The 25,204-nt window shown below is 38.7% G+C and overlaps 1 protein-coding gene across 2 annotated transcripts in view; it reads right to left on the reverse strand.

Annotated features, from left to right (window-relative positions):
• Positions 1–2,741: 2,741 nt before the first annotated feature.
• The window catches only part of LOC136849968 (probable methyltransferase-like protein 24), a 34,018-nt gene continuing 11,555 nt past the window's right edge, over positions 2,742–25,204 (reverse strand). For both annotated transcript variants that reach the window (XM_067123508.1, XM_067123499.1), the window contains exons 2-6: positions 17,987–18,085; positions 15,612–15,733; positions 10,865–10,939; positions 8,884–9,013; positions 2,742–2,996 (exon numbers count right to left, since the gene is read on the reverse strand). In XM_067123508.1, the coding sequence (XP_066979609.1) occupies positions 2,775–2,996; positions 8,884–9,013; positions 10,865–10,939; positions 15,612–15,733; positions 17,987–18,076 (639 nt within the window). In that variant the 5' untranslated portion in view covers positions 18,077–18,085 and the 3' untranslated portion in view covers positions 2,742–2,774. The remainder of the gene's footprint in view (positions 2,997–8,883; positions 9,014–10,864; positions 10,940–15,611; positions 15,734–17,986; positions 18,086–25,204) is intronic.

The following is a 25,204-nucleotide window of genomic DNA, read 5'->3' on the forward strand; positions in this document are numbered from 1 at the left end:
AGAACAAATAACATAGACAAAAGACCAGGCTTTAGTCAGGAGAGAGGCAATTGATTAATAATGTAAGAGGTACACACCTTCTACCTTCTCGGGAATACACCAAGCTTCATTTGGAAAAGAAGAAACAATGTTGCCACCGAAAGAGAAGAGTCAGTTTTCACACAAAAGAACGAACCGAATTCTTAGTAAGTGACGAAATGCTCGCATTCTTCAGGAGGTTGGGCACCTCAGTCTGACTTTTTTCTGCCCACTATCCACAGTCAAATGGTAGGGCAGAGGCGGCAGTCAAGACTACGAAGCGAATCATTAGAGCCAACACTGGAGGAGGAGGGAGTCTCAATAATGATAAAGCATCCCTCGCCGTCCTCCAGTATCTTAACACAACCCTACATGGGGTGGATAAGTCCCCAGTGCAACTCGCCCACAGCCAGACAACATTATAAAGTAACCAGGCACTGGCACCGGACACTCAGAAAACGGGAACTGGAAATGGCAAAAGTGCAAGAAAAACTACACTACGTGGACACCCCCCGAGACGGTTGATGCCCCTAGAGACAGGTGTACGTGTTCAATTCCAAAATCAAGCCTCCAGCAGGTGGGACAGAACAGGTGTTGTGAAAGAAACTTCCCCACACCGTCAGTACACAGTAAGATCAGATGGCAGTGGCCGCTTATCCTCACGCAACAGAAGACACTTGAGGAAAATCAACGGGCAGCCGCTGTAAGTGACTCGATACCCACACCCACTGTGCAGCCCACACCCACCGTACCGCCCCCCACCCACTGAGCAGCCCACACCCACCGCTCCGCCCCCACCCACTTTGCAGCCCACACCCACTTTGCCATTGCGCACTGTAAGAATTAAATCCAAACCTGCATGGACGACAGATCTTGTACATTAAACACACGGATTGATTAATGATTTTGTTCATGAAAGAGGTTTTCTCGCGTTTAAACAATTGGTTATGAGCTATTACAGTATTATTATATATATATATTTGCCTCAGTATGTAGGTTACTTGTACTGGCTTACATTCCCGAGTGTTTATTACGATTCTTTGTTTTGTTTCTCTGTCTCTCATGTCTTAAGATGTCTGCTCAACAAATACTTTTGTTGTTTCTTTATTTACTAGTGAATTTTGTGAAAAAACATTAGTTTAAAAACAATATTGTTATTGCCAAATTCTTGGAGGATAGATGTAGTGTTTTTTAGTGTACGGAGTTGTGGGTTGTCTCTCGGCAACTATGATGTTGCTGCCTCGACTCTCTCTCTCTCTCTCTCTCTCTCTCTCTCTCTCTCTCTCTCTCTGTACCTTGCCCGCATCTAGAGAGCATGTCCTGGTCTTTGTTAGAGCTTAGAGAATAAAGGCATTCAACCCAACAGCCTACAGATTTTGAGTGCTAAAATAAAACCTTCTTCAGCCCAAAAAATTGGTGTAGGCTGAGTCACAAAAAAAAAATCAATGCCACAGTTCTAAAAAAAAAAAAATAATAAAAAAAAGAAAGTACGAAAATCATTTTTCTTCGCTGGTTGCTGAACCAATCGAAGGTAACAAAACGATCGTCTTTTGTGAAATCACCACCAAGGAGGTCAGACGAGGCTATAGGGACTATGCTGTGCTCTCCCTTTTTCCAAGCAAATAGCCGAGGTGCGCAATTCGTATCACTAGCTTCTAAAGGTAACCCCGCGTGAATCTATTCATTGGGAACTGGAATGACAATAGCATGCTCTTAAATCTATAGTACTATCTTTAAATAGAGCTTAGTCTCCAGATGGGTATCTGAATTCACTTACAACTATTTTTGGACTTCATGCCTAGTTTGCATTAGTCTGATTAATATTTCTGAAACAATAGTAAGATTAATAATATTAGATAATAAATATACAGATTTTAATACATTCAACCACAGGAGCATTATAGTTGGTTGAGGTTAATTAAGTTTATGATTTACCTGTTCTATAATAACAATCCGTTATAGAAAAATACCTAAAACGTGATAACTATAAACCAAAATATCATACACTTTACCTAAAGTGCATATACTCTACAATGAAGGTTTTCTAAGGTTCAACCATTATTCTTTACGTTAAAGTCGTCCTTGGAATGCAGAGATATAACAACTGAATTGACAAGGGTTTCACATCAAATTTGAGCTGGAAGGCAGTTCGGCAATTTATCTAACTTGATTTGAAATATGAATGTGCAGTTTGTAATCTGCACCTCTGTTCATTTTGCTGGGTGCTGCTATACTGAAAGCTTAACATGTAAAGGTCCACTTTTTTTGGTAAACACGAATCGGTTTTAGAAGCAGAATTTTGAGTATATTGTATTTCAATGAAGTGTGCAAAAGTTAGAACTGACTCTTGGGATTTAAGACTATAAAAAAAGTCATTATTCTTATTCTTTTTAGGAAGAAGTGGTGTTTAAGAAGAAGTGTATAGACTCAAATTTTTGAAAGTTTAACCATGCTTCCAATATCCTAGTAACAATTTATCTCTCTCTCTCTCCATATCTAATATATATATATATATCTCTCTCTCTCTCTCTCTATCTATATATATATATATATATATATATATATATATATATATATATATATATATGTGTGTGTGTGTGTGTGTGTGTGTGTATATGTATATATTTATATATACACACACTATATATATATATATATATATATATATATATATATATATATATATATATATCAATTTCATCTACATTAAATTATAATGTTAACGGAAAACTAAATTTGCCAAAATTATTAATGCGTCAAAGTTTCATGTCTTCGTTCCTTTTCAGTAGTAGAATTTCTGCGTATATACTCAAAAAAGTTCCATCGATTTGGGAGTATATGGGCCTCATCCCATTCTCCTCAAACGCAGCCAGGGCGAATCCGAGCTTTTGTAAATCCGAGAAGACTGAAAGGTACTTGTTTAGTAATTTCTGCATTCCTTCTTCCGACGTCTGACGATTTACTTCGTCCATGTGAATCTGGAAAAAATCAGGGTAGAATATTTTCGTTATAGAGTAAACTTAACTGTTCAAGTACAACATTCAGGTTTAGATTACTTGTAGTTTTCCTTCCAAAATTACATTTACATCTAATCATTAAATCCTTTTAAGCTATCCTGGGTGTCAGAGTGGTTGTCTTTTGAGTAAACGACCAAGTTGATTGCCGTGAATATGATACGGTGTACTATAAATACAATCAAACATTTCCCCAGAAAATATTACCCCAGTAAATTCCTCCATTTGAAGATTTAACTCAAAGAAAAATGTTTCCAACAAATGTTTCAGCCTCACATTTTAATATTATTCAATAAAATTGAAAAGAACATCTCTAGATTTATTTTAAACGTGGGTAAAAACGATTTGGTGTCATTGTTTGAAAACTATTGCTCAGAAAGCAATTGTTAAAAACAGTTAATCGAAACACAATGACTAATCATCATCATTATCTGAAATAGAAATGTTTGAAGTAAGTTTTTCAAATCAACAATGATTCGAAATATAGCAGAATAGAACAATTATTTGAAACAGAGACAATAAGCTAAATATCACTGTATGAGCAGCTGATCACAAATCATCAACTGTATTAGTTATAATCTCTGGCCCCTGAACAAACTCTTCAAGTCATTCAGGCAGCTTTTCAAGATGCGTTTTAGAATCCCGATATTTCTTGGTACTTGAGTCGCACTCTATTCGCCGAGTAATTTTTTTAAAACTTTAACTTCATTTAAAGACTGCAATTCCCTCACAGCTTCTGAAAAACATCTAAATTATTAGTGCTTCGCTGAAAGTTGTCGAAAAAAAATGGCCAGTAATATCTTCAATGGGTGGACATGAAATATTGCGCCTAAATGACAGTTTTAAACATGTTCCTTGAGGTAATCAACTTATCACGCAGTGTGAATGGAAACTCTATTGTTTTAGTGGCCTGTGGCATTAAAAGTGGTGTGATTAAAACACTTAGTAAAAGCTAAAGATATAACATTTATACACGACAAGCGATGATTTTCACTCAGCTGTTGCTTGACAGAGGCCCTTATCCTTAGAACGGCTCCTCGCTTCAAGCTAATGTTAAAATTTTTCTGCTTGAGATAACTGGGGGATGTCAAATCTCTTTCTGCCTTCTGTCTGCCTGCTCTCTCTCTCTTTCTTTCTCTCGTTCTTTGCCTATTATATATACAGTAGTTGCTCTCAGAACTAAATGTTTCTGGTACACGACTGCGTTACCACAAGTATGCGTTACCTAATCCTGGCCTACACAGACAATCTGGAAATATCTCAGGCGAACAGATTTAGTAAAACTTTTAAATTTTTCTCAAACATCTTAATTAACAAATTTTTTTTCTAACTAAACTTATGCATAGATTTGACATATATCAATATAAAGTTTCTTGAACATAAAACAAAAAAATTAAATTCACTTCAAAAGCGCCACAAAGAGTAGTGCTAGAGGAACTACAAAAAAATTAAATAATAATCTCATAGATTATGCTTTGACATCACACCCCCACTTCAAAAATTATCTCTTTTTTTTTTTTTTTTTGCGGAGGGAATCTGCCCCAACGTTGAGCTTTCCTGGAACCCTTTCCGCTCGAAACTTGTTGCTCTTGCAACATTGAATATATGGAAAAGGAATGGTTTGTCTGTATCACCAAAGCCGCCCCATACAAGCACAGATGGAATGGAATCCACTGCAAATATTATTGCTAGGCAATCCTTTTAATGATATAGTAATTGCATTTGTTCTTCTTGAGTTTCTACTTGCATAAACAACTGGAACTATACTTTCTGCAAAATCTTACAGCAGTATGCCTCCCAGTCCTTTCATGAACTGATGGTTAAGATGAGTTGGCATTTATCTAGCAACTGTAATACCTGCTTCCTCTGCTGCTTGCTTAAGTCACCAATAGTGTTGATCTATCAGTGCTTCTCTTCTCCCTTACGTGAGTGAAGTTCAACAAGCCCTCCTCCGAAGTTTTTTGGTCCTTGCCAGTTTCTTTCTTGATAACAGACCTACTCTTCTTTGACGACAGCTGCTGCTGCTTCGTTAATTTCCCTCTCATTGTATTTGGTCAGGGAGTTTGCATGAAGAGTGTTCAATTCTCCACCAACATTAATGTTGCAGCACATGCAATTAACCACCTCCTTGACTTTTTGTGGCCACCTCCGCTGCAAAATTAGCTTGCTTTCCTCCATTGCTAATAATGCTAATGCTCTCTATCCCACCCTGAACCGACGGTCTCTGGTCCTCTTGTCACAATGTTGCCTCTGGAATCCCTGTTCCGCTTATAGAATCTCTAAGGCTAGTCAGCTGGTCTCTCCTAGGTAATTCCTTATCTTCAGCACTTAGTGATAGGTGTTGCATGTTTCATCCTCACAGTCTCCATTCAATGATTCTTGAGAATCTGCATTGGTACCCCTATAAGCCTTCTGTATAGTGTCTCATATGATGACAATCCAGTGCTTGACTGTAATACCCATTGGTATGCAAACAAGATAGCTGGTAGAGATACTGGTCCTAATCCTTAGGCCTCTCCTGGCACATCTTCTTCAGCATAGACTTCAGCACACCATTAATCCTCTTGCACAGTTATTTGCATCCCAGGTTATACGGTCATAAAAACAGCTACATGGTGTTCACCTCACTCATTATCTCAGAAGTAAACTTGGTACCTCGATCGCTGAGGATTTCCTTGGGGAATCTTACCCTGCTGAAAACTTCGCTACCTACTCAGTTTCTATTTTAGGGAGTGCTACTGCCTCTGGACACCTGGAAGCAAATTCTGACACTGTCAGGATGTACCTGTAACCCTTCACTGGCACTGGCGATATGAGTGCAAATCTGATCTACAGCTCCTCTCTTGAATGGCTCTCCCATCAACGTCATCAATGCTGTCTTCTAGCAAATGTCCCAGGACCTGCAAAACCTGGTGAGATCCGCAATCGTTCTTGACAAAATTGAAAACTGCTGGTTATATGGCTGATAATCTTCTTGACCCTAAGATAACCACTGGTGATCGACTCATGGGTCAATTTCATGACTTGAGCCCCAATATATCTCTGGCACAAGGATTTGCCATATTTCTCCGGCCATCTTGCCCTGGAAGAACACTTGTGGGAGGTGGACTGCATTCAGGGGATTCCCTTCTACTCCCTTGTCACTTACTGCACTCTCTTACTTTCCTTGCTTTATTCAAACGACTTACTTAAATCCTTGTACTGGGAATTGTACATTTAAATGAATTCTCTCACTTTCTTTCTGGCCATTTGGCTTCACTCACTTTAGGCATGGAATTATCTGTACAGTTTTCAAGCCCCTTTATTAACCATAAAGAACCTACAAGGACTTGAAATATTATCATTGGATTCACACTTACAATTATTTATTCACAAACCCGTCAATATTCTTTTCACTCGAATTACTAAACACAGAAAGAAATAACACTTAATGACCACTAAGAATAATTATGGATAAAAAGAGAAGCAAAAAATTAAAAAAGCAATTCACACACAAAAAAAACAGAAAAAGATAAAATATAATGAGAATAAGAAAAATAAAAATTAAAACAAATTACACAATTAGCACACAATGATCACTTCAAAGGGGAAAACTAATGATATGACTAGAACTGGCACACTCGTGACGCTAATCTCAACCAAAATTTCAAAATGAAAACAATGACATTACAGAATTACTCTAAAAGAAAACTCTGGGCACAGGTTTACAACGAAGAAGAAACTTCAGAGTGTCGATGAAATCACAGACATGTAACTGTCACAACTCTGGCAGGTATCGTGAATCTTCGCTCAACGAGACAGGGCGTAGTCACGTTAAACATAGGCTGTAGGGTTATTTAAACAACAACAAACTACTCCGCTTTCTACAAGAAAGCATTATACTTGGGAATACGTTACTGTTCTACTGAATGATCAGGAAACAAGCAAAAGGGATCTGGTCACGAATCTCACGTTAATCCACACGAGAAAGGAATATCATAAAATGCAAAATAATGGTTAGAAATCAATTACGTTAATTGATTTTGCACACGAAATTATTATTCCCTGCTCGAACAGAACACACCCTACCCAGATGGGTTAATCAAGCACACAAGACGTACGTATAAATAACATCATCAGCATCACCATCATCATCATAATAATAATAATAATAATAATAATAATAATAATAATAATAATAATAATAATAATAATAATAATAATAATAATAATAATAATAATAATAATAATAATAATAATAATAATAAAGCAGCTGCACAAAGTTCATTTATTCCTTGACGTTTCGGTAGAACTTTCTACCATTTTTCAAAAGGCCAATGAAGCCATATTCATACCCGGAAGTGGGCTTACAGAAATTTTAGGCAATTTTTCACTGGCTGTCGAAGCTGGGAGCGGGGGGTTGGGGGGACTCCCCTACTGGCTGGGAGTGGAATGACTCATCTGGGAGAGTCTGGCTGACCATAACAAGCCAATGCCAGACTGTGACCTACCAGCTGGCCAAGACTTTGAACAAAATTTTAAACTCTGCATTGTTTTGTCCATAAAATTTCTTGAAAGGCTTCACTCAGCGCCATCCCAGGGCATCATTTCATCGTTGGAAGTGGAGAGCCTTTTCACCAATGTGCCAGTAGATGAAACAATACCGATGATCCTTGACAGTGTCCAAGGAGACAATTCCACCTCAACATTGAACATTTTAGAAGCATCACTACAGCACCTGCTCGAGATCTGCACTGAGAAGGCCCCATTCATCAATCAGCGAGGGAAAATGTGGACGCAGATCAATGGGGTAGCCATGGGTTCTCCTTTTGGCGTACTGTTCACCAACTTTTATATGGGGGTTGTCAAGCAGCTTGTCTTCAGTAATATTCCCAGACCAGCCGTATACGTTCAGTACGTCGATGACACCATCATCAACATCACCGGTGAAGATTAACTGGAGACACTCAGGTGCACCTCTGAGGAGGAATCTATTCTCTGCTTCACGTGTGAGAGAAATGAGGATGGCACCATTCCTTTTTTGGACATTGCAAGCATTCCTCAAGGCTTTCAGACGTGGGTCCATCGTAAACCCACTGACATCGGACTCTGCCTCAACAGCAATAATGGTTGTCCAGAAAAATTTAAATCCTCGGTCATAAATGCCCTATCACATTGCCCAAACCCTGGTGGATAATGGATATTCTTGCCGTCAGGTTGACAAGAAATGCCGCCGGTAGGTGAGAGTGAGAGCACAATTAGACTGTTCTGTAAGGGCTACTTGAACACCGAGTATAAGAAAGATGAGCTAGCCGTGAAAAACATCATCGGCGCCCATGTAAACCCAACAATGCAGGCAAAAAGTTAACCTTATGAAGTACTACAAGAATGGGAAGACTGCTCAGTGCCTCATAAGGAACTGCCCCCATCGCTAGCGATGATCCCATGAAGAATGGATGTTGCCATTCGTAAACAGTATGGCCACAACTTGACTCTCCAAGAGGATCGCCATGTAACTACATGAAGGTGCACAAAAATCCTAGATGGGGACAATGACCGTTGCCGCCTACAATATCAGGAGTCCTTGCCAACTTCCGACGGAAATGGTCGCTGAGCGTAACCCAGGAACAGCAAAAACAAACAAAAATATATATCAGAATATCAGGACATTTCCTGTATTATGCAATGAATTATTTGTGTGTAATGTGTGACTTTTGTAATGGCACCAACACAGGTGAAGGCTGCTTCGTCATTTCAGTTCCCGTGTGATGGCAATGGAAACGACTGTTTCTGCCACGGCATATTTCAACATCTAGTGATAATAATAATAATAGAGAGCTACATAAGAAGAATATATTTTATAAAAACTTACCTCAAGAGCAATTTGCTTGGTTTGTTGAAGCAGAGTGGAATTATGGATGATATCACCGAGAACGAACCATTCCGATCCTTCAATGTCCATTTTCAAATAATCCAGATTTCGAGCATCATGATTAAGCATTCTGTGGAAGAAAAACTTTCAAGTCATACGCTTGCATATTAGCACAAAGGTTGCAAAGACTGCATGCTTACACAAAGGTTGCAAAGACTGGAAATCCAGCATATGTGAATGTCAAAACTGAATGAATGAACGGAGACAAAAGAACACCGGAAAGCATAATCATTTCGAATTACTAAAATTAACAAAAATATTGTACAGTGCTTTTTCGTACAGGATTGATGAATTGCTCATAAATATTTTCGGACGATCAGCTTTTCAGGAAGTATTTTTTATGTAATTTCATGAGGGTGGTTTCATTGTACTATAACGGAAATTTTCTGTCACTTGACCGTGAGGAGGTGAACTAGGTCATCTCTTCTCTGCTAAATCTGCTCCTCATGCATATAGACTTACAGACATACGTGTATAAACATATTTGTATTATGACATTATGCATCAGTATATCTGTTCATGATGACATGTTTTATTCTAAGAACGCATTTGACAGTGCTCTCAGAGTAATAGTATTGAAGGACTTAGCATATAGTAACCCCGTTAAAACGTGCAGCTGACTGAAGTCTCAAAGAACATACCAGTGTTAGTGTTGATGGAGACTTGTCAGCTAAATTTCCAGTAAAATTGTGGGGCGCTACTTACGAATGATTTGTCACCATTTCTTTGGCCTGGCTCAGGATTTTCATCATAAAAAGAAGTGGGTAGAGAAGGGAGAGAAAGTTTAAAACCCTGACAAATTTAGAATTTGCAGATGATGCTGTTCCATTAAGAAAATTTTGGAGAGATCGGACAGAAGATAAAACTAAGAAACACAAAGTAATCCGGAAAGAGCATCAATAGTAAGACTATTGGGAGAAGGGATTAATGAGGTCATTCCTGAGATATTCAAGAAAGAAGATATCTTGAACAAATTCTCACGAATTGGAATTTAGTAAAACACTAAAAAAGGCAAATCAAACTATGGGCAAGCCGATTAAGACTTGTAAATCAATTACACTGCAATTGCATGTAAAAGTAAGCTTATGAATTTATCCAATGCGAACTGTACTGCTATACGGACATTAATCGTATTATGACCAAGATTCTATATCTAAAATACTTTGACTGCTGGATAATAAGGCTTCAAGGAAAATTTTAGACGTCAGATGCACGAGAGAGAAATTATACCACAAGGGATGTTACTAAGTTCCACATGTAGATGAGATAATGATAGAAGAGCGAAGGAGATGCCAAGGCCATAACCTTCACACCAGCCCCAGGAGAACAGTACGTGATAGTGTCAGCTGGCTTTCAGTGAGCACCAGGTGAGTTGAAAGACCCTCTCCTACTTGGGTAAGAACTGTGAGAAAGGAGGCTGGAGATGAGTGGAGATTTGCAGAGGATAAAGCACAGGTAGGACATGAGAGACGGAATCTCATCAGAGGCGCTGGAGGCGATGACGATGATATATTTTCGACAGTATGATCATTTTGCATCTACCAGATTAAATTTGGCATGCGAGAAAATGTAAAAAAAAAATTAATAAATAAAGTCATTATTTGCATTTATTTTCATTTGTCAATATCAATAAGACTTTTAATGATGATACCGCCTAATTAATCGAAATACATTTCATTCGCAGATGTAATTATTTGCGTAAAATAATGTCTCGCGATTACATTTCGTAAAATAAACTTTGATGCTGAATAAAAGCACTGTTTTCCTCATTGGTTCCTAACAGAAAGTTTTACATTCATTAAAGACTTACTGTAAATATAACCATGAAAAGAAGTTCCCTTACAGGGCATGATAACCGTAAGCCGTATTTTCATGTCTACATGTAAACAAAAACACACCGTTAAGGGCTGGGTGTTCTTACCTCTGTATCGTAGCTATTGTGTAGTAACGAAGCGAAGGCTCGCACTTCAGGCCGTACTGGCTCTCCTCACACGCCCTGCGGATTCGCATTAAACAAAAATGCTCAGAAATGAAGATTGTATGGGACTGACATTTTACAGATAAAAATATCTGTTATTACTGATTGTGTGTGTGTGTGTGTGTTAGAGAGAGAGAGAGAGAGAGAGAGAAGAGGTGAGGTACGTAGTGCAATATCCGGTGTATGATGACATGGATCAAACAAAATGATAAAGACATATATCTATATATAGATAATGTGTGTGTGTGTGCATGTGCTGATGTACCATAGGGAAAATGAAACACTACAAGTAAAGCCTATCTGGTTCCGTCCTTATATCAACATCTGGGGTCAGTGCTCTGTTTACGAATCTATGTAGTTGGCCTCTCACCTTTTGCTTTTGTTCCATGTCAAGTAACTACCTTTCAAGAAATCTGCACATTTTACACACTCATCTTGAAAATAACGGATCAAGTTTATACATGCCTTGACTGTTATTCATATTCATATAAATTCTTTCTTTCATAAGACTGGACTCAATCATGTTTCTTTCCAGTATATTATTGGAATAAACTATCTTTTTACCCTGCCCCGCTGACTGTATGATTGTTTTTCACTAACAAGTACGACAATTCCATTCGCCTGTATATATACATCTTATACATTCATTGTGCTGTCCTGTTCTCTTTTTAAATGATTTTCCAGTTTGACTGATATGAAAGTTGTCACACTACTTACAAAGGATTTGACATACACAGCTTTCAATATTGTCCGGAGCGTTCTTTATTAGTGCTTGTTCCATTGCACTGCTGTTCTTAAATGCTACACTAACTTCAAAGTTCTTAAGTAATCGGAAAATATCTTTGAAATTATTCCTGCATGGTAGGCCAAACCAATAAAAAATTTACAAAAAAACTGCTTCTACTACCATACCGTAATAATTTCAAAGATATTTTCAATTGCTTATGAAATATTAGTAAATTTTCTGTACACACTATTTAAAGCCATTTCTACTTCCATGTAATAGGCAGTACAAAAAGCGTCTGCTCCCGTCATTTTCCATTCCCATAGTGAATTTTACCGATGGAACTAGTTCATTTAATAAACCAAAGAAAGTATTTACATTTTTGTTCCTTGGTCAAGGACATATTGTGAACTTACTTGAACCTTATTACGTTGCATGGAAAAATTCTGATTGATATTCTGCTTTCAAAAGACTCATATGCGAATCATTTAAAACTGGAGATGAAGGGTCACCCATTGCGATAACAGAATTTTTAAGAGTAAAATTTCCTGTTGGAAAGGACGGAGGCCATCCATATAGATAAATAGATCCATAAATAGAGTACTGACCTCAGATGCTAACAAGTTTGCTGTTCCTCCCCCTCATCCTCCTACCTGCCAGGTGTGAATATTTGGTTTCCAGCCGTCAGTGCGTTTGTTTGCACTGTCCCCCTGGCATATATATTGTGAAGTTTTACCACTAAATATCATTACTCTAAAAGATGTCTTATATAAAGACACAGGAGTCAGGATTAACACCCAGTGTTTCATTTTCCCTGTGATACATCTGCGTATAACAGGCAGATGTACCATTTTACATAAGAATAGGCAAGACATTAAAATGTCTTGATTCTGTATTAGACAATGCATTCAGGGCAGTAAAAAAAACTTTAATGATAATAACAAAGAAACTTACAATACAAAAACTTTGCCTGTGCTTCCATACATATATATATAGTAATAATTTCCAAGATATTCCCCATCTTCTTAGGAAATTTGGTGTTAATGCAACACTGACCAATAATACAATGAAACATGTAAGTTCTGAGACAGCTTTTTATGGGTCAAACTGGAAAAGCTTTGGAAAAGAAATTACAACAGCATAAAAATGCATAAGATATGCACAAATGAATTTTCGTAGATGTTAGTGAAAACAGTCTTACAATCAACTGGGTAGGAAAAAAAAAAGTTTATTCAAATAATATGCGAGAAGGAAATATCATCGAGTCCAGCTTTATAGAGAAAGCTTTTGCAAGGATATCAGTCAATGAATGATTACACTTGATCCATTAATCTCAAAAGAAATATATAAAATGTACAGATTTTATGAAAGGCAGTTGACTTGGGATGAAGGCAAAAGGTGTAGGGCCATGTACATGGATACACAGATTTGCAAATAAAGTACTGACCTCAGACGCTAAGAGTCTTATTGCTTCTCCCTTCTTTTGTCTACCTGTCAGGTGCAAGCAGATATGTTTAAGTTTGCTTTTATTTCCATCTTGAAAAGGGAGTTCATTCCCTTGATTGTCCATTACGTTATTTTCTTTTGCTTAGGACTATTCTAGTGCCATTTTTATTTTCCTTTTATCTCTTAAATAAAAGTAAAGCACAGAGACCTTACCATTATTGTGACACCCTTGCTATACACTAGATCCAGCTCCATTCCGTTATGAATATTAATCAATCTCTCAGTGCAAAATAGTATAAAGTGATGAAGTCGAAAGGGGACTGGAAACTCATTTCTGAAGATATTCCTTAGAATGAAAATAAAGCTTGTTTCTTTAAAGTGAAATAGTTACATATGACACAAGGGCCAGGGGAGGTGCAGCCTTCAACACTTGTGTATGAACCTAGGACATTGTTTCCCCCCTAAGAATTCTGCCTAGTGCAGCTTTAGCACAAGACCCTACCAATAAATCCAATCAATATGTACGTGTGTGTGTGTGTGCACAGAGAGCAGTGGTTTTTTTATTACAAAAAAGTTGATGCATTTTAAGAATATCACTCGGCCATGCCCACATCCTCCCTACCCAACCCCACCACCCCAGCTTAATCCCCTCCCCTCTTTCATGATATTACTCACGAATATGGCTGGCAGTGCTGTCCTTATCGTGAATCGGACTCCTCTACCCATCTCCAGCTGTGTGGAGCGTGGGGGTTTCTATGTTATCAGTATCCTAGCCAAGAAGCAACTGATATCATCTGAGATTGTGGTACGATAATGTCATGCATTATCCACGGTGCCAGGGGAAGGGGGCGTGGCCGAATGATATTCTTAAAATGCGTCGATTATAGTCAGAAACAGTTCTAGCATCCACTATTTGACTTCATGCTACTCCTTCCATGAAAGTATACCTTAGTTTAACCAGACCACTGAGCTGATTAACAGCTCTCCTAGGCTGGCCCAAAGGATTAGACTTATTTTATGTGGCTAAGAACCAATTGGTTACCTAGCAACGGGACCTACAGCTTATTGTGGAATCCGAACCACATTATACCGAGAAATGAATTTCTATCACCAGAGATAAATTCCTCTAATTCTTCATTGGCCAGCCGGAGAATTGAACGCGGGCCTAGGAGAGTGCTAGCTGAGTACGATATCGACCCATCCAATGAGGAACTACTCCTTCCATGGCAATTACCACTAACCAGTTCCTTTCCGTGAAAGATATCTCACATACCAGAATATGCTTTTCAAGCTTTCCAATATTAACCTTGTTCTAAATTACTTCAGTGATTAGAGTAGGAGTAAACCAACTCTAAGAAACTTATTCGGTCTGTTCCTTTCAGTGTGCCGAGATGGGGATGGGCACTATTTTCATCACAGAATAATGAAAAATTAAGCTGTTAATGTTAATTGTGGGGCTTGCAGATTCACTAGGAAATAGTCTTTTTCATGATATGTGCGTTTTCATTTCAACCGTATTTATGTTCATTTTCACCAGTTATCTAAGGAGTGTTATTTGATTTTGAATGGGATAATCTGTGCATATGTATGACTTGGATGAATGTTTTATAAAAAAAAATGCCATCTGGAAGATCACTTTAAATTAAATACACTCATCTCTAGCATTCTGATGATGTTTCATAAAACTACATGAATCAATTAGCTTATAACTGCCTGAGGCATCTGATATCTCTAACCATCTTTAGTATATTGCTTACCACATACGGTAGGTAAAATCGCAATCACCGTTATCTCTTGGTATTATATTTGACTCTGTATTTTCAAAAAATAATTGTATTTTACAATATGCAATGCAGACAGGGTATATACATGTCTCATAAAATTGAGAGTATGAAGATATGCATGAATAATTTTGCAACAACATCCAGATTTCAATAACATTACTTTATCTAAAGTTTCAGCATTGCAAGAGCTACTTGAAAATATTCATTCCACTTACGTGGAAGGTGTGCTAGCTTTCGTGTGTTTGGATTATTTTCCAGTGAGCCTCGTATTCACTCGAGATTTTCTGTGACAACAAAAATCAAAATTAGCATGAAGTCAGGGTAATAACTGATCTAGTCCCCTGGCCCCCTTCTGGGCTATTTTTAACAACAAAATTATCAAACTTATATTACAAAATATTTACTCAACAAAATTAGCATGAAGGCGGGGTCATAACTGATCCACTCCCATGGCCCCTCCCTGTTTTATTTTAAAAAACAAAATTATTAAACTTATACTATTTACTCAACAATCTGTAATAATCCCAGACAGAATAGATGCAGCATGTAGAGCAACAAAATTATGTTCCCCATAATCAACCAGAATTGAAAAGTACACTAAAAGCATTTTCATCGCGCATCGGTTGTTTATACAAAATTTGGCTTAATTTTGTTTTGTTGGTATCCATTCTACAGCCATTTAAGAGAAATGGTAGCACGTAGATTTTTTTTTTTTTTTTTGCAGATAGCAGCTTACCTAAAATAACCGTCCTTGTATCCAATCCTAGCTTTGTGGAAGAAGGCCAGCGGTCCTTGGCGGTAGTCGTAGACTTCATGGTCGTCGTCATGGTCAAACGAATGGACTTCACAACCATAGTCCTGCAAAGAAAAGCTGTTCTGTTTAAGCTTCAGCATTTCTGCAGGCGTCGATATGAATAAGTGTTTACGATTCTGAGTTACTAATTTTCTGTAAAAGAAAATATAACTAAAAGTAGGAATGAAACAAAAAAGAAACACAACCGACCTAGTCTTTTGAGACAACAAGAGAAGTTAAGATCAATACAATTGAAATACGTTTAAGGCAAGTATATTTATAGACGACACCAGACACAGCTGATCTTTTACTTTAACAAAGTGCCGAAGGTAAGGGGATTTTTGGATGAAGATGACTTTAACGGTTGGGAAATGTTCCTGAACAATTTTTACAGTTAAAACATTAGGTCTTGTAGAAACGTGTTTATTTAGTAACATACAACTTTTTATAGACTAGCCGTTGTGGTAAACAGTTGCCTTTAAAGAAATTAATTAAAAATAAAATTTCATTTTGAAAGGCATTCCAGTTTGATGAGAGGACCAGCGCTCTGTGAAGAAGTGTAGAAATGGAATTACTTTGAAGATTAAAATAATAGCTATCGTAAAAATTTGATCCGAGTCCTGTAAAAATTTTATCCTAAAAAAAAATCGTGTCATTAAAAGAATCCTCTTGTCTCAAAACTTGACTGTCTATGAATAACAGACAGTTATTCTCTTTCTCTATGGTAATTTTTATAATAGGGTGTAGTGTAACCATGTCGTAGTCGAGGAAGAGATCAGCCTCGTATTCTCTTCAAGGGAGAATATATTGGCACTTTGCTTAAAGTAAAAAGATTAGCTGTGTACTAATATGTCCTCCGGTGTCGCCTATAAATACACTAAATATACTTGCCCTAAATCTATTTCAGCTGTATCTATCTTAACTCTTTGCTGTCTTACCCCTAGGCCGGTTGTGTTTTAACTTATTTCATTCCTACTCTTTCTTATATTTGAAAATATTTTTTTTTTATCTTCCTTATGTGCACCCCAAGTCGTTTGTCTCATCGTAAAAGTTAATAGCTTTTACTTTTGCTTTAGATGCTCGTAAAATCTAAAAGTTGTATTTTATTCAGAAAACATGCCATTCTTATCCTCGTGACACATACAGTAAACTTCTTTTTACTTACTTAAGATAAATCTACCCTGTCAGTGTTTTGATCAAACAAACTTCTCATGGTAGCAAAATTAAAAAAAAATAAAAACTCAGGGTAATTACATAAAGTCGACAGGAAGTTACAGGTAAGACTGTGTGGAGTAAACTCAGAGGCTGTCTCACTCTTGGTAGTTCATTTGATGCTGCAAATTACTTATTCTGTTTGGTAGACAGATGACAGATTTAAATCAAAAGTACCATTAAATAATTCACTGATTTCTTTTAAATCTCTTATTTATCTTATCAGTAAGTTTCCTTTTTTCCTTTGAGACGGTTTTCCTTATTTTTCTACTTTTCTCATTCACTTTTTCTCAGTTGTTTAGTGGAAAACTCACTCGTTCCTCCACATCTATCAGCATTTTGCGCGTTCTTGTTACTTTCGACTTGTCTTGAGGAAGGCATAAATTCAAGTTACGAAATCTGGTCTTAACTAAGGGGTGTTTTGTTTTGATGCTTTCCTTATCTGTCATATCTGGAATCTTTCCCCTCCTTTTTTTGGGGGGGTGGGGGGTTACTGCTTATTTCTCTTTTCAACAGGATTTAAGATATAATTAACTGACCCTTCCTTTCTCTCTGCCTTCTTCTCTCTTAATTTTTGTATTATATTAAGCATTGCTGCAGTCTTTTTTCAATTCTGTTATTTTGGCCCCTGCTCAACTTTCCATGTTTATTCTGTCGGATGCAATATTCCTTTTAGCATTCAATTCAGTGACTGCTTTTTTTGTTTTTGTTCTCTCAGATTCCAGTCTTTCTATTATGTCCCATCTTTTAAGAGCTAGTTCTTCCACCTCGCTAGCATTGAGGTTTCACTTTTTCTCGTACTTTTAAGTTATAATAGGACCTAGATATATAAGGGCATTGATTGGTCATGCTATTGGCCTTGGTATTTATATGGCAAGTTAGGAAAGTGTTACAATGATACTAAATGAATTCTGAGAGTGCTATACATGACTATGTTTCCACTTTCTGTAACGTCATTTTGATGTAACCAAATCATTTTCTGCGGCCTTTCTAAACTTTAATCTCAAATAAGATGATTATCACACATTTTGTGTCGTCAAGTACATGTTGATAATACTCTCCTTCTCTATCATGTATAAATGTACCATGAAAGTAGAGTGCCTTACCTGCATGCAGTTGTCAAAGGAAAAATCATTGCCTACACCAAATGAGTACACAAGGCAGTCTGTAGGTTTAGGCCTTACGTCATCATCCATGCACACAAGCTGTAGAGACAAAGAAGTAACTGCATTCATACATAAAACACTTTCTGGGATAAGCTGGGCCACTGGTTATAATAATTGCATGACAAATATTACGACTATGTAGTAGATTCATTCACTTAACCCCGGAGACCTGAGAAAGCAACACACTATAATATTCACATAAGCTAATTGATGCTAGGGTTGGGGTTCTAAATACCATACTGTCCCAAAGCACGGGGATTTAAAACTAAAAAGTAACAGTCATGAACTTTCATAATTTGGCGTCAAATTGTAGCTAAATTCGCTCAGTCTCGTCTTGAAATGTTGATTTGTTCTTCCTTGTCAGCTGACAGCTGTCTCAGCCACCAGTCTGTCTTCTGCTTCAGGCTACTCTAGAATCACAATGGAACAGCATTCTGATATATTGCAGAGCACAGCTGAAAATTATTGGAAAACTACTGCCTAAAACGAAAATTTTAAAATCTAAAAAGTTAGTACAAATTTCATAGTCCAGAAAAATATACATAACGAGGATGTGTTCATACAGTAGGTGCTTAAGTTATAGCTCTGGTTGTAGGGCTCCTTCCTTGACATTAAAAATAAACAGGGACTTGTCATATAAATTTGCAAAAATATATGCAACTTATATTATATACAAGTAACAAATTAATTTTCAGATATAACATTAAGTGAAGTAAGGAAAAGTTTAAAGTAACTGATGAGATACTAGGCCTGACGTACACACACACACACCTGCAATTATTTTCTACATTTTTATTTGGTTTACTAATGTGATTGTCCAATTTTCAAGGGCATTACTAAAACTACTTAGGCAGGAATAGGTAGAAAGGTTACTAAAGACCTCAGTAATGTGTACTAAACCTTTAAACTCATGAACTGAGGTTGTTTATTGTAGGACTATTTAAGTACCTGTGGCTACCATTGACAGGAGGGTAATGGCGCTAGAGGTTGACCCGTTTTTGGGAATAAATATTCCCTGCGAGGACCCCAGGTGCCTTTCACCTACTTGCTGGAACGGAGAAACTTATACGCCAGGCTGAGAAGGCGAGATATAAGCATAGTGGCATACAGGGGTTCTATCTTTTTAACTATGTTATTATTTATTGTTATTATTATTAAGGAGAAGACCTAGAAGGATAGTATTTTTCTATATGATAACTGATGAAAAGGTTTAGTAAAGTTAAATAAAGTATAAAGATTAAACACAGTTTAAATAAAGATGTACTGTTCTATCGGCTTGATTTGTTCAGATTTACAAAAGTGATGAAATGAAATACAAAGTAAACAGGTCATTACAACAGATGGGGTTACAAAATTCTGACTGGCTTTTTGTTGGGATGTTGCATCAAGTTCCAGGGCATTGCGATTTCCTTGGTCCAGTCGATGAGATTGGCTGGAGGATGGGTGTGTGGGAGATGGGAGGACCTCCAATTTGTTAGATTTTTTTTGGGGGGGAGTGCGTGGTACAACAGCAGCCAACACCCATCCAGCAGTCAACCCTACCGAATGGACCAAGAAGATCGCAAGGCCATCTGGAAAAAGACGCAACAGCAGGATCAACTTGCAAAAAGTCAAAATCCTTCACAGTCTTGGTTCATTGGGATTTGCTCCTCCTGTTTCTTTCTTCTTGGTTCATTGTGACTTGTTCCCCCTGTTTCTTTCTTCTTACTTTCCTTTAGTTTTCCTCCTCTTCATATTCATCCCAATCGTCCTCTTCGGCTTCGCTGTCCTCATATGATTTTTCCTCCTTTTAATTTTCACTTTCTTCATACCTTTCTGATTTGTCCTCTTCATCGCCATCTACATCATAATCACATTTATGGGCTTTATTTGTTCAGAGTTACAAGTGTTGAAATGAGATACAAAGTACACAAGTCATTACAACAGATGGATTACAGAATTCTGACTGGTTGTCTGTTGGGGCCGTTGTGTCAAGTTCCAGGGCATTGCGATTTCCATGGTCCAGTCGATGAGATTGGCTGGAGGATGGGTGTGTGGGAGGTGGGGGGGACTTGCTGCACACTTTACGGGGGGACATGGCAGTGAGGGCATCCTATGGTCAAACTCCATTCTCTCCTGACATTGCCAGAACTCAATGCAGAAGGAAAACCAAAGAAAGTGGACCTGGGAGGGAAAAATGTCTGTGCCACCTGCCAACAAACGTCTGAGCTATCCTCCCTAATGCCAGGGGCACACCCATGACAAAACTACTAAAAAAAGATGATAAGTCACTAGATGCCTCCAAGACTTCATAACACAACAGCCACACCATCTGTGAAGCCAGAGAAGACATGAATGAATCATAACCAAGGAGATAAGACAAGGCAATACCATGCAGAAGCGCCTATTCAAGCCAAGATAGACGGCGCCCCCACCCACCAGTGCTCTGCATACAAAACCATAAATTGGGGAAGGCAGCCAAGAACTGCATCCCCAGATGCAGCTGGAAAAAAATGAGAAAGCTGGCAACCCAAGAAAATAACAGTGGCTGACACAACAGATTCTCCCAGGATTTATGTCACTGACCATGCCCTTTGCAGGAGGTTCCCAGTGGACACAAGCGCCTTCAAGCCCATACTGCCAGCATTGAAGTAAGACTGATGTCATCCACAAGACATCAAGCCGCATAACATCGAACAGACACTGATGGCTCTCCATCCACTTCATGGGTAAGAAATAAGGAAGGGATTTCATCATTGTGAAAATCCAGACACCCCTGCTAGGCACCAACATCCTCAGATACTGTAGGCTTCTCACAGACATCACACACTGCTATCTCCTGGACATCGCGTCTTTTCAGATGGCCCCCACTGACCAAGTAACACCCCATATCTTCAGTAGGACTCATGAACCTACACCCCCTCCTTCAGGCATTCCACGATGCTTTCCAGCCTGAACCCTGACAGATACTCGCATCCCTTGATGTGGTAATGTATATCATGCAAATCATGATATACATTACCACATCAAGACAACACAGGCCTCTGTCTACTCAAGTTCCTCCCCCTGCCCCCAGAGAGACTATTCTCTGTGAAGAAGATCTCAAAGGATATGGAAAAAAACGGGCCTTTGCCAAAAGGACCACAGGATGTGGGCCTCTCTACTACACACAGAAAAGAAACCAGAGGATGCAAGAACCTCAACCTCCAAACAAGGGCAAACCACTGCTCACTCCCAAACATGGCCAACATCCCTCCGCCCTCCACAGGACAAAAATCTTCTCCTAGTTTGACCTAATAAAGAGATACTTCCATATCCAAGTACATCAAGGAGACTTCCCAAAAACAGCAATCATCACTCTGCTGGAAACTACACCTTCAATACTTGACATTTGGCCTTCAGGGCTCAGCAGAAACACCAACACTCTCAACTGAGAACCCACCAAATTAGATGCTTTCAGGACAAACAAAGATGCCTAGATAACATTACAACCCTTTCTTTTCCAAATCCCAGGCCAAACTCACTTTCACAACAGATGCAAGCAAAATTACAAGAGGAGCAGTCTTTGAACAGTCAATCAATGGGATGACCTTATTGCTCAGATTTTTCAGCAGAAAACTAACACTAGCTGAGAAACAATAGAGTATATTTGACAGAGAACTTCTTGCTGGGTATTTAAGCACCAGAAATTTCAGGTACCTACTCGAGAGTACACCCTTTACCATCCATACAAATCATCAACCACTCACCCACACCCTAACCAAAAATTGGGACACATAATCCACCTGACAGCAAGACGACTCTCAGCCACCACCAAATTTGAGTGCACCACCCAACGCATCTCTAGCAAGGAAAATACCTATGGTAAAGATATCAGGATTTTCTGTCATGTAAGCTTCCCTGAGAAAAAATGTCAGATTTTCCTGTTTCAGTTGCAGTACTCTGTGACCCAGAAAGGACGATTAGTGTTATTTATGCACTCTGGTACTCTGGATGAAGATTTAGTCATAGGATGAAATAAGCGTAAACTGGAACAAAATACCAGAATTTTCAGTCAAATTAAGCCATGTATTTAGAGATGGATTAATATCCTCAAACTTATTCTATAACAAGATGAAGCCAAATTTTCAGATAACTGCACCTTGATCACGAGTATATGGCAGGAAGACATCCCTTTTGGCATTACACACCAAACTGTCCTCAGAGAAACCACATGGGACAACCCTGCCCTGATACCAAGATCCTTCCAGAAAAAGGTATTTGACTTCATCCAAGGACTTTCACATCCATCAGGATTCATCTGGCATATGGAAAACACTGCCTCAGGTGGCAAAAAAAACAAGACCATCTAATACCTGAAATCTGGCACTGGAAAATTCCCACATCCCTAACAATGATTCGGACATCCTCATGTCAACATAATGGGGGCCCTACCACCATCCAGTGGGTTCTGATGCATATTTGCTGCAAAACAGATTCATGCAATAGCTAGAAGTGATACCCATGACAGAGGAAACAGCAAGTACCTGTGCTAAGGCAAAAACAAAGTGAAGAAACCTTGAGAATCTCCTCCACCCCAGCTATCAAGAATTTTTCAACATCCACAGAGCAAATTGCCAATTTTGTAAGAATAGGTTCAGAATGACAAGTATCAGGGAGAGAGACATCCTCAACTGATTGCTTAGCTTCAAAAGCTCGATGAAGCAGTTCAGCCTTTTCCTTAGGGCCAGTAACCAATCTACCATCATCTGTTAGTAGTGGTGGAATGGAAGACAATCCTGACCTGAAGATAGATTATACTAATTTGGTCCACCACAGATGAGGCTGAGTAATTCCTTGAAGTTTCCTCTTTAAGGAATTATTGTAATTCCTCTCAGCTAAGTTGTAAATTCTATTAGCAGTATGGGAGGACTCAACAAAAATGGTGCAATTTTCATGTGAACAATTTTGCACTGAATTTGGTTTATTTGTCATAGTAAGCTCAAACCATGGCTGGTCATTTGTCCTGAACTGATGACCTTTCTAGGGACACAATGACTAAAATACCCATCAGCATTTCATCAGAAATAGTAAGTGCCTGATAAGCTTCAGTTATGCAGTCGGTTCTAGGTTTCAGCCAGACTGCTTTCCCAATGGTGGCATTTGGAATATACTGATTGACAGATATGTGTGTCACTACTGGTTGGAAGTGCCTTTATACTTACAGACCTTGGCTTGACAACAGCTGAAACATCTGTGAATATGAGGTCTAATCATTTACCAGAAATATGCGTGGGTTTCTCAGTTAACTGGAAAAAATCGGAGGACACACAGAATACAAGAGGTGACCGACCATGTTTATCTGTGGAATTTGAAATAAGCCACTCACTGTGCTTTGCATTGCAGTCCATACAGATAACAAACAAAGCTTTTGAATCCTGTGACTGAGCCACAATAATCATCTTCAAGAGACAGCCATATACTGAATTGTCAATATTTGGATTGGGGTAAGCAGTAAATTTGTAAACATTGTATAACTCCCTGAAAATTTTAAAACAAAGAACTTCATGGCAACTGCACTCCAAGTTACATGTATTTCAGAGTTATCCCCAGGCAGCACCGGGTTAATCAGCTAGTACATATGACAACCAATAAACTTTCTCTCTCTCTCTCTGTCTCCCTCACTTTTTCCCTCTTTCACCTCCCTAACACCCCCTCTGCTCTCTCTCTCACTTCCTCTCCCTCTCTCATTTTTTCCTCTTTCTCCTCCCTCTCTCTCTCTCATTTCCTCTCCCTCTCACTCTTTCTTTCTCTCATTCCCTCCCTCTTTCTTTCTCTCTCCAACCCTCCCTGTCTCTTTCCTTCTTTCTTCTCCCTAACACCCCCTCTACTCTCTCTCTCTCTCTCACTTCCTCTCCCTTTCACTGTATCTCTCTCTCTCTCTCTCTCTCTCTCTCTCTCTCTCTCTCTCCTTTTTTTTTCTCTCTCCAACCCTCCCTGTCTCTTTCCCTCTTTCTTCTCCCAAATAACCCCTCTATTCTCTCTCTCACTCCCTCTCCCTCTCACTCTTTCTTTCTCTCTCTCTCTTTTTCTCTCTCCAACCATCCCTGTCTCTTTCCCTCTTTCCTCTCCTAACACCCCCTCTACTCTCTTCCTCTCACTTCCTTTCCCTCTCACTCTCTCTCTGTCACCCCCCTTCCCAACCCCCACCCCCTTTGATGCCATTGATGCCTTACCCCTACAGTATTCTTGTCCAGATAGTAAGTCATATGTATACCAAAATGAGGTATGATAAATTTGTAAAGTTACTAAGTTTACAGGCAGAACCAGGTCCGTTTCAGGGAAGTCCTCCCCACACTTTGGTGCCCTTTGGTGCTAGTGATGGCCTACCCCGACAGTATTCTTTTCCAGATAGTAAGTCATAATCAAGTTTGGTTGAAATTGCTCAATGCGTTTCAGAATGATGCTGGAACATACATATGTACATACATCCATATATATTATATATATATATATATATATATATATATATATATATATATATATACTAGCTGGCAACCCAGCACTGCCCGGAAAAACTCTGAATGACAACTGATAAACTCCCTCTCACTTTTTCCCTCTTTCTCCTCCCTAACACCCCCTCTACTCTCTCTCACTTCCTCTCCCTCCCACTCTCTCTCTCTCTCTCTCTCTCTCTCTCCAACCCTCCCTGACTTTCCCCTTTCTTCCCATAACTTTGGCTGAGTCGGTTGAGCTTCAGATTGTCATTCGATAAGTTCATTCCCCGGCTGATGAAGAGTTAGGTTAGAGGAATTTATTTCTGGTGATAGAAATTCATTTCTACTATACTGTGGTTCGGATTCCACCTGTAGGTCCCGTTGCTAAGTAACCAATTGGTTCTTAGCCACGTAAAATTCTAATCCAGGCCAGCCCTAGGAGAGCTGTTAATCAGCTCAGTGGTCTTAAAACTAAATACTTACTTCTCCATAACACCCCCTCTACTCCCTCCTCCTCTCTCTTCTCCAACCATCCCTTTCTTTCCCTCTTTCTTCTCCTAATACCCTTTCTACTCTCTCTCTCTCCTTTTTTTTCTCTCACTCTCCTCTCCTCTCACTCTCTCCCTCTCATTCTCTCTCTGTCACCCCTGTCCCAACCCCACCCCTTTGGTGTCATTGATGTCTTACCCCACTGTATTCGTTT

Source organism: Macrobrachium rosenbergii, chromosome 2 (genome assembly GCF_040412425.1).
Source record: "Macrobrachium rosenbergii isolate ZJJX-2024 chromosome 2, ASM4041242v1, whole genome shotgun sequence".
Lineage (NCBI taxonomy): Eukaryota > Metazoa > Arthropoda > Malacostraca > Decapoda > Palaemonidae > Macrobrachium > Macrobrachium rosenbergii.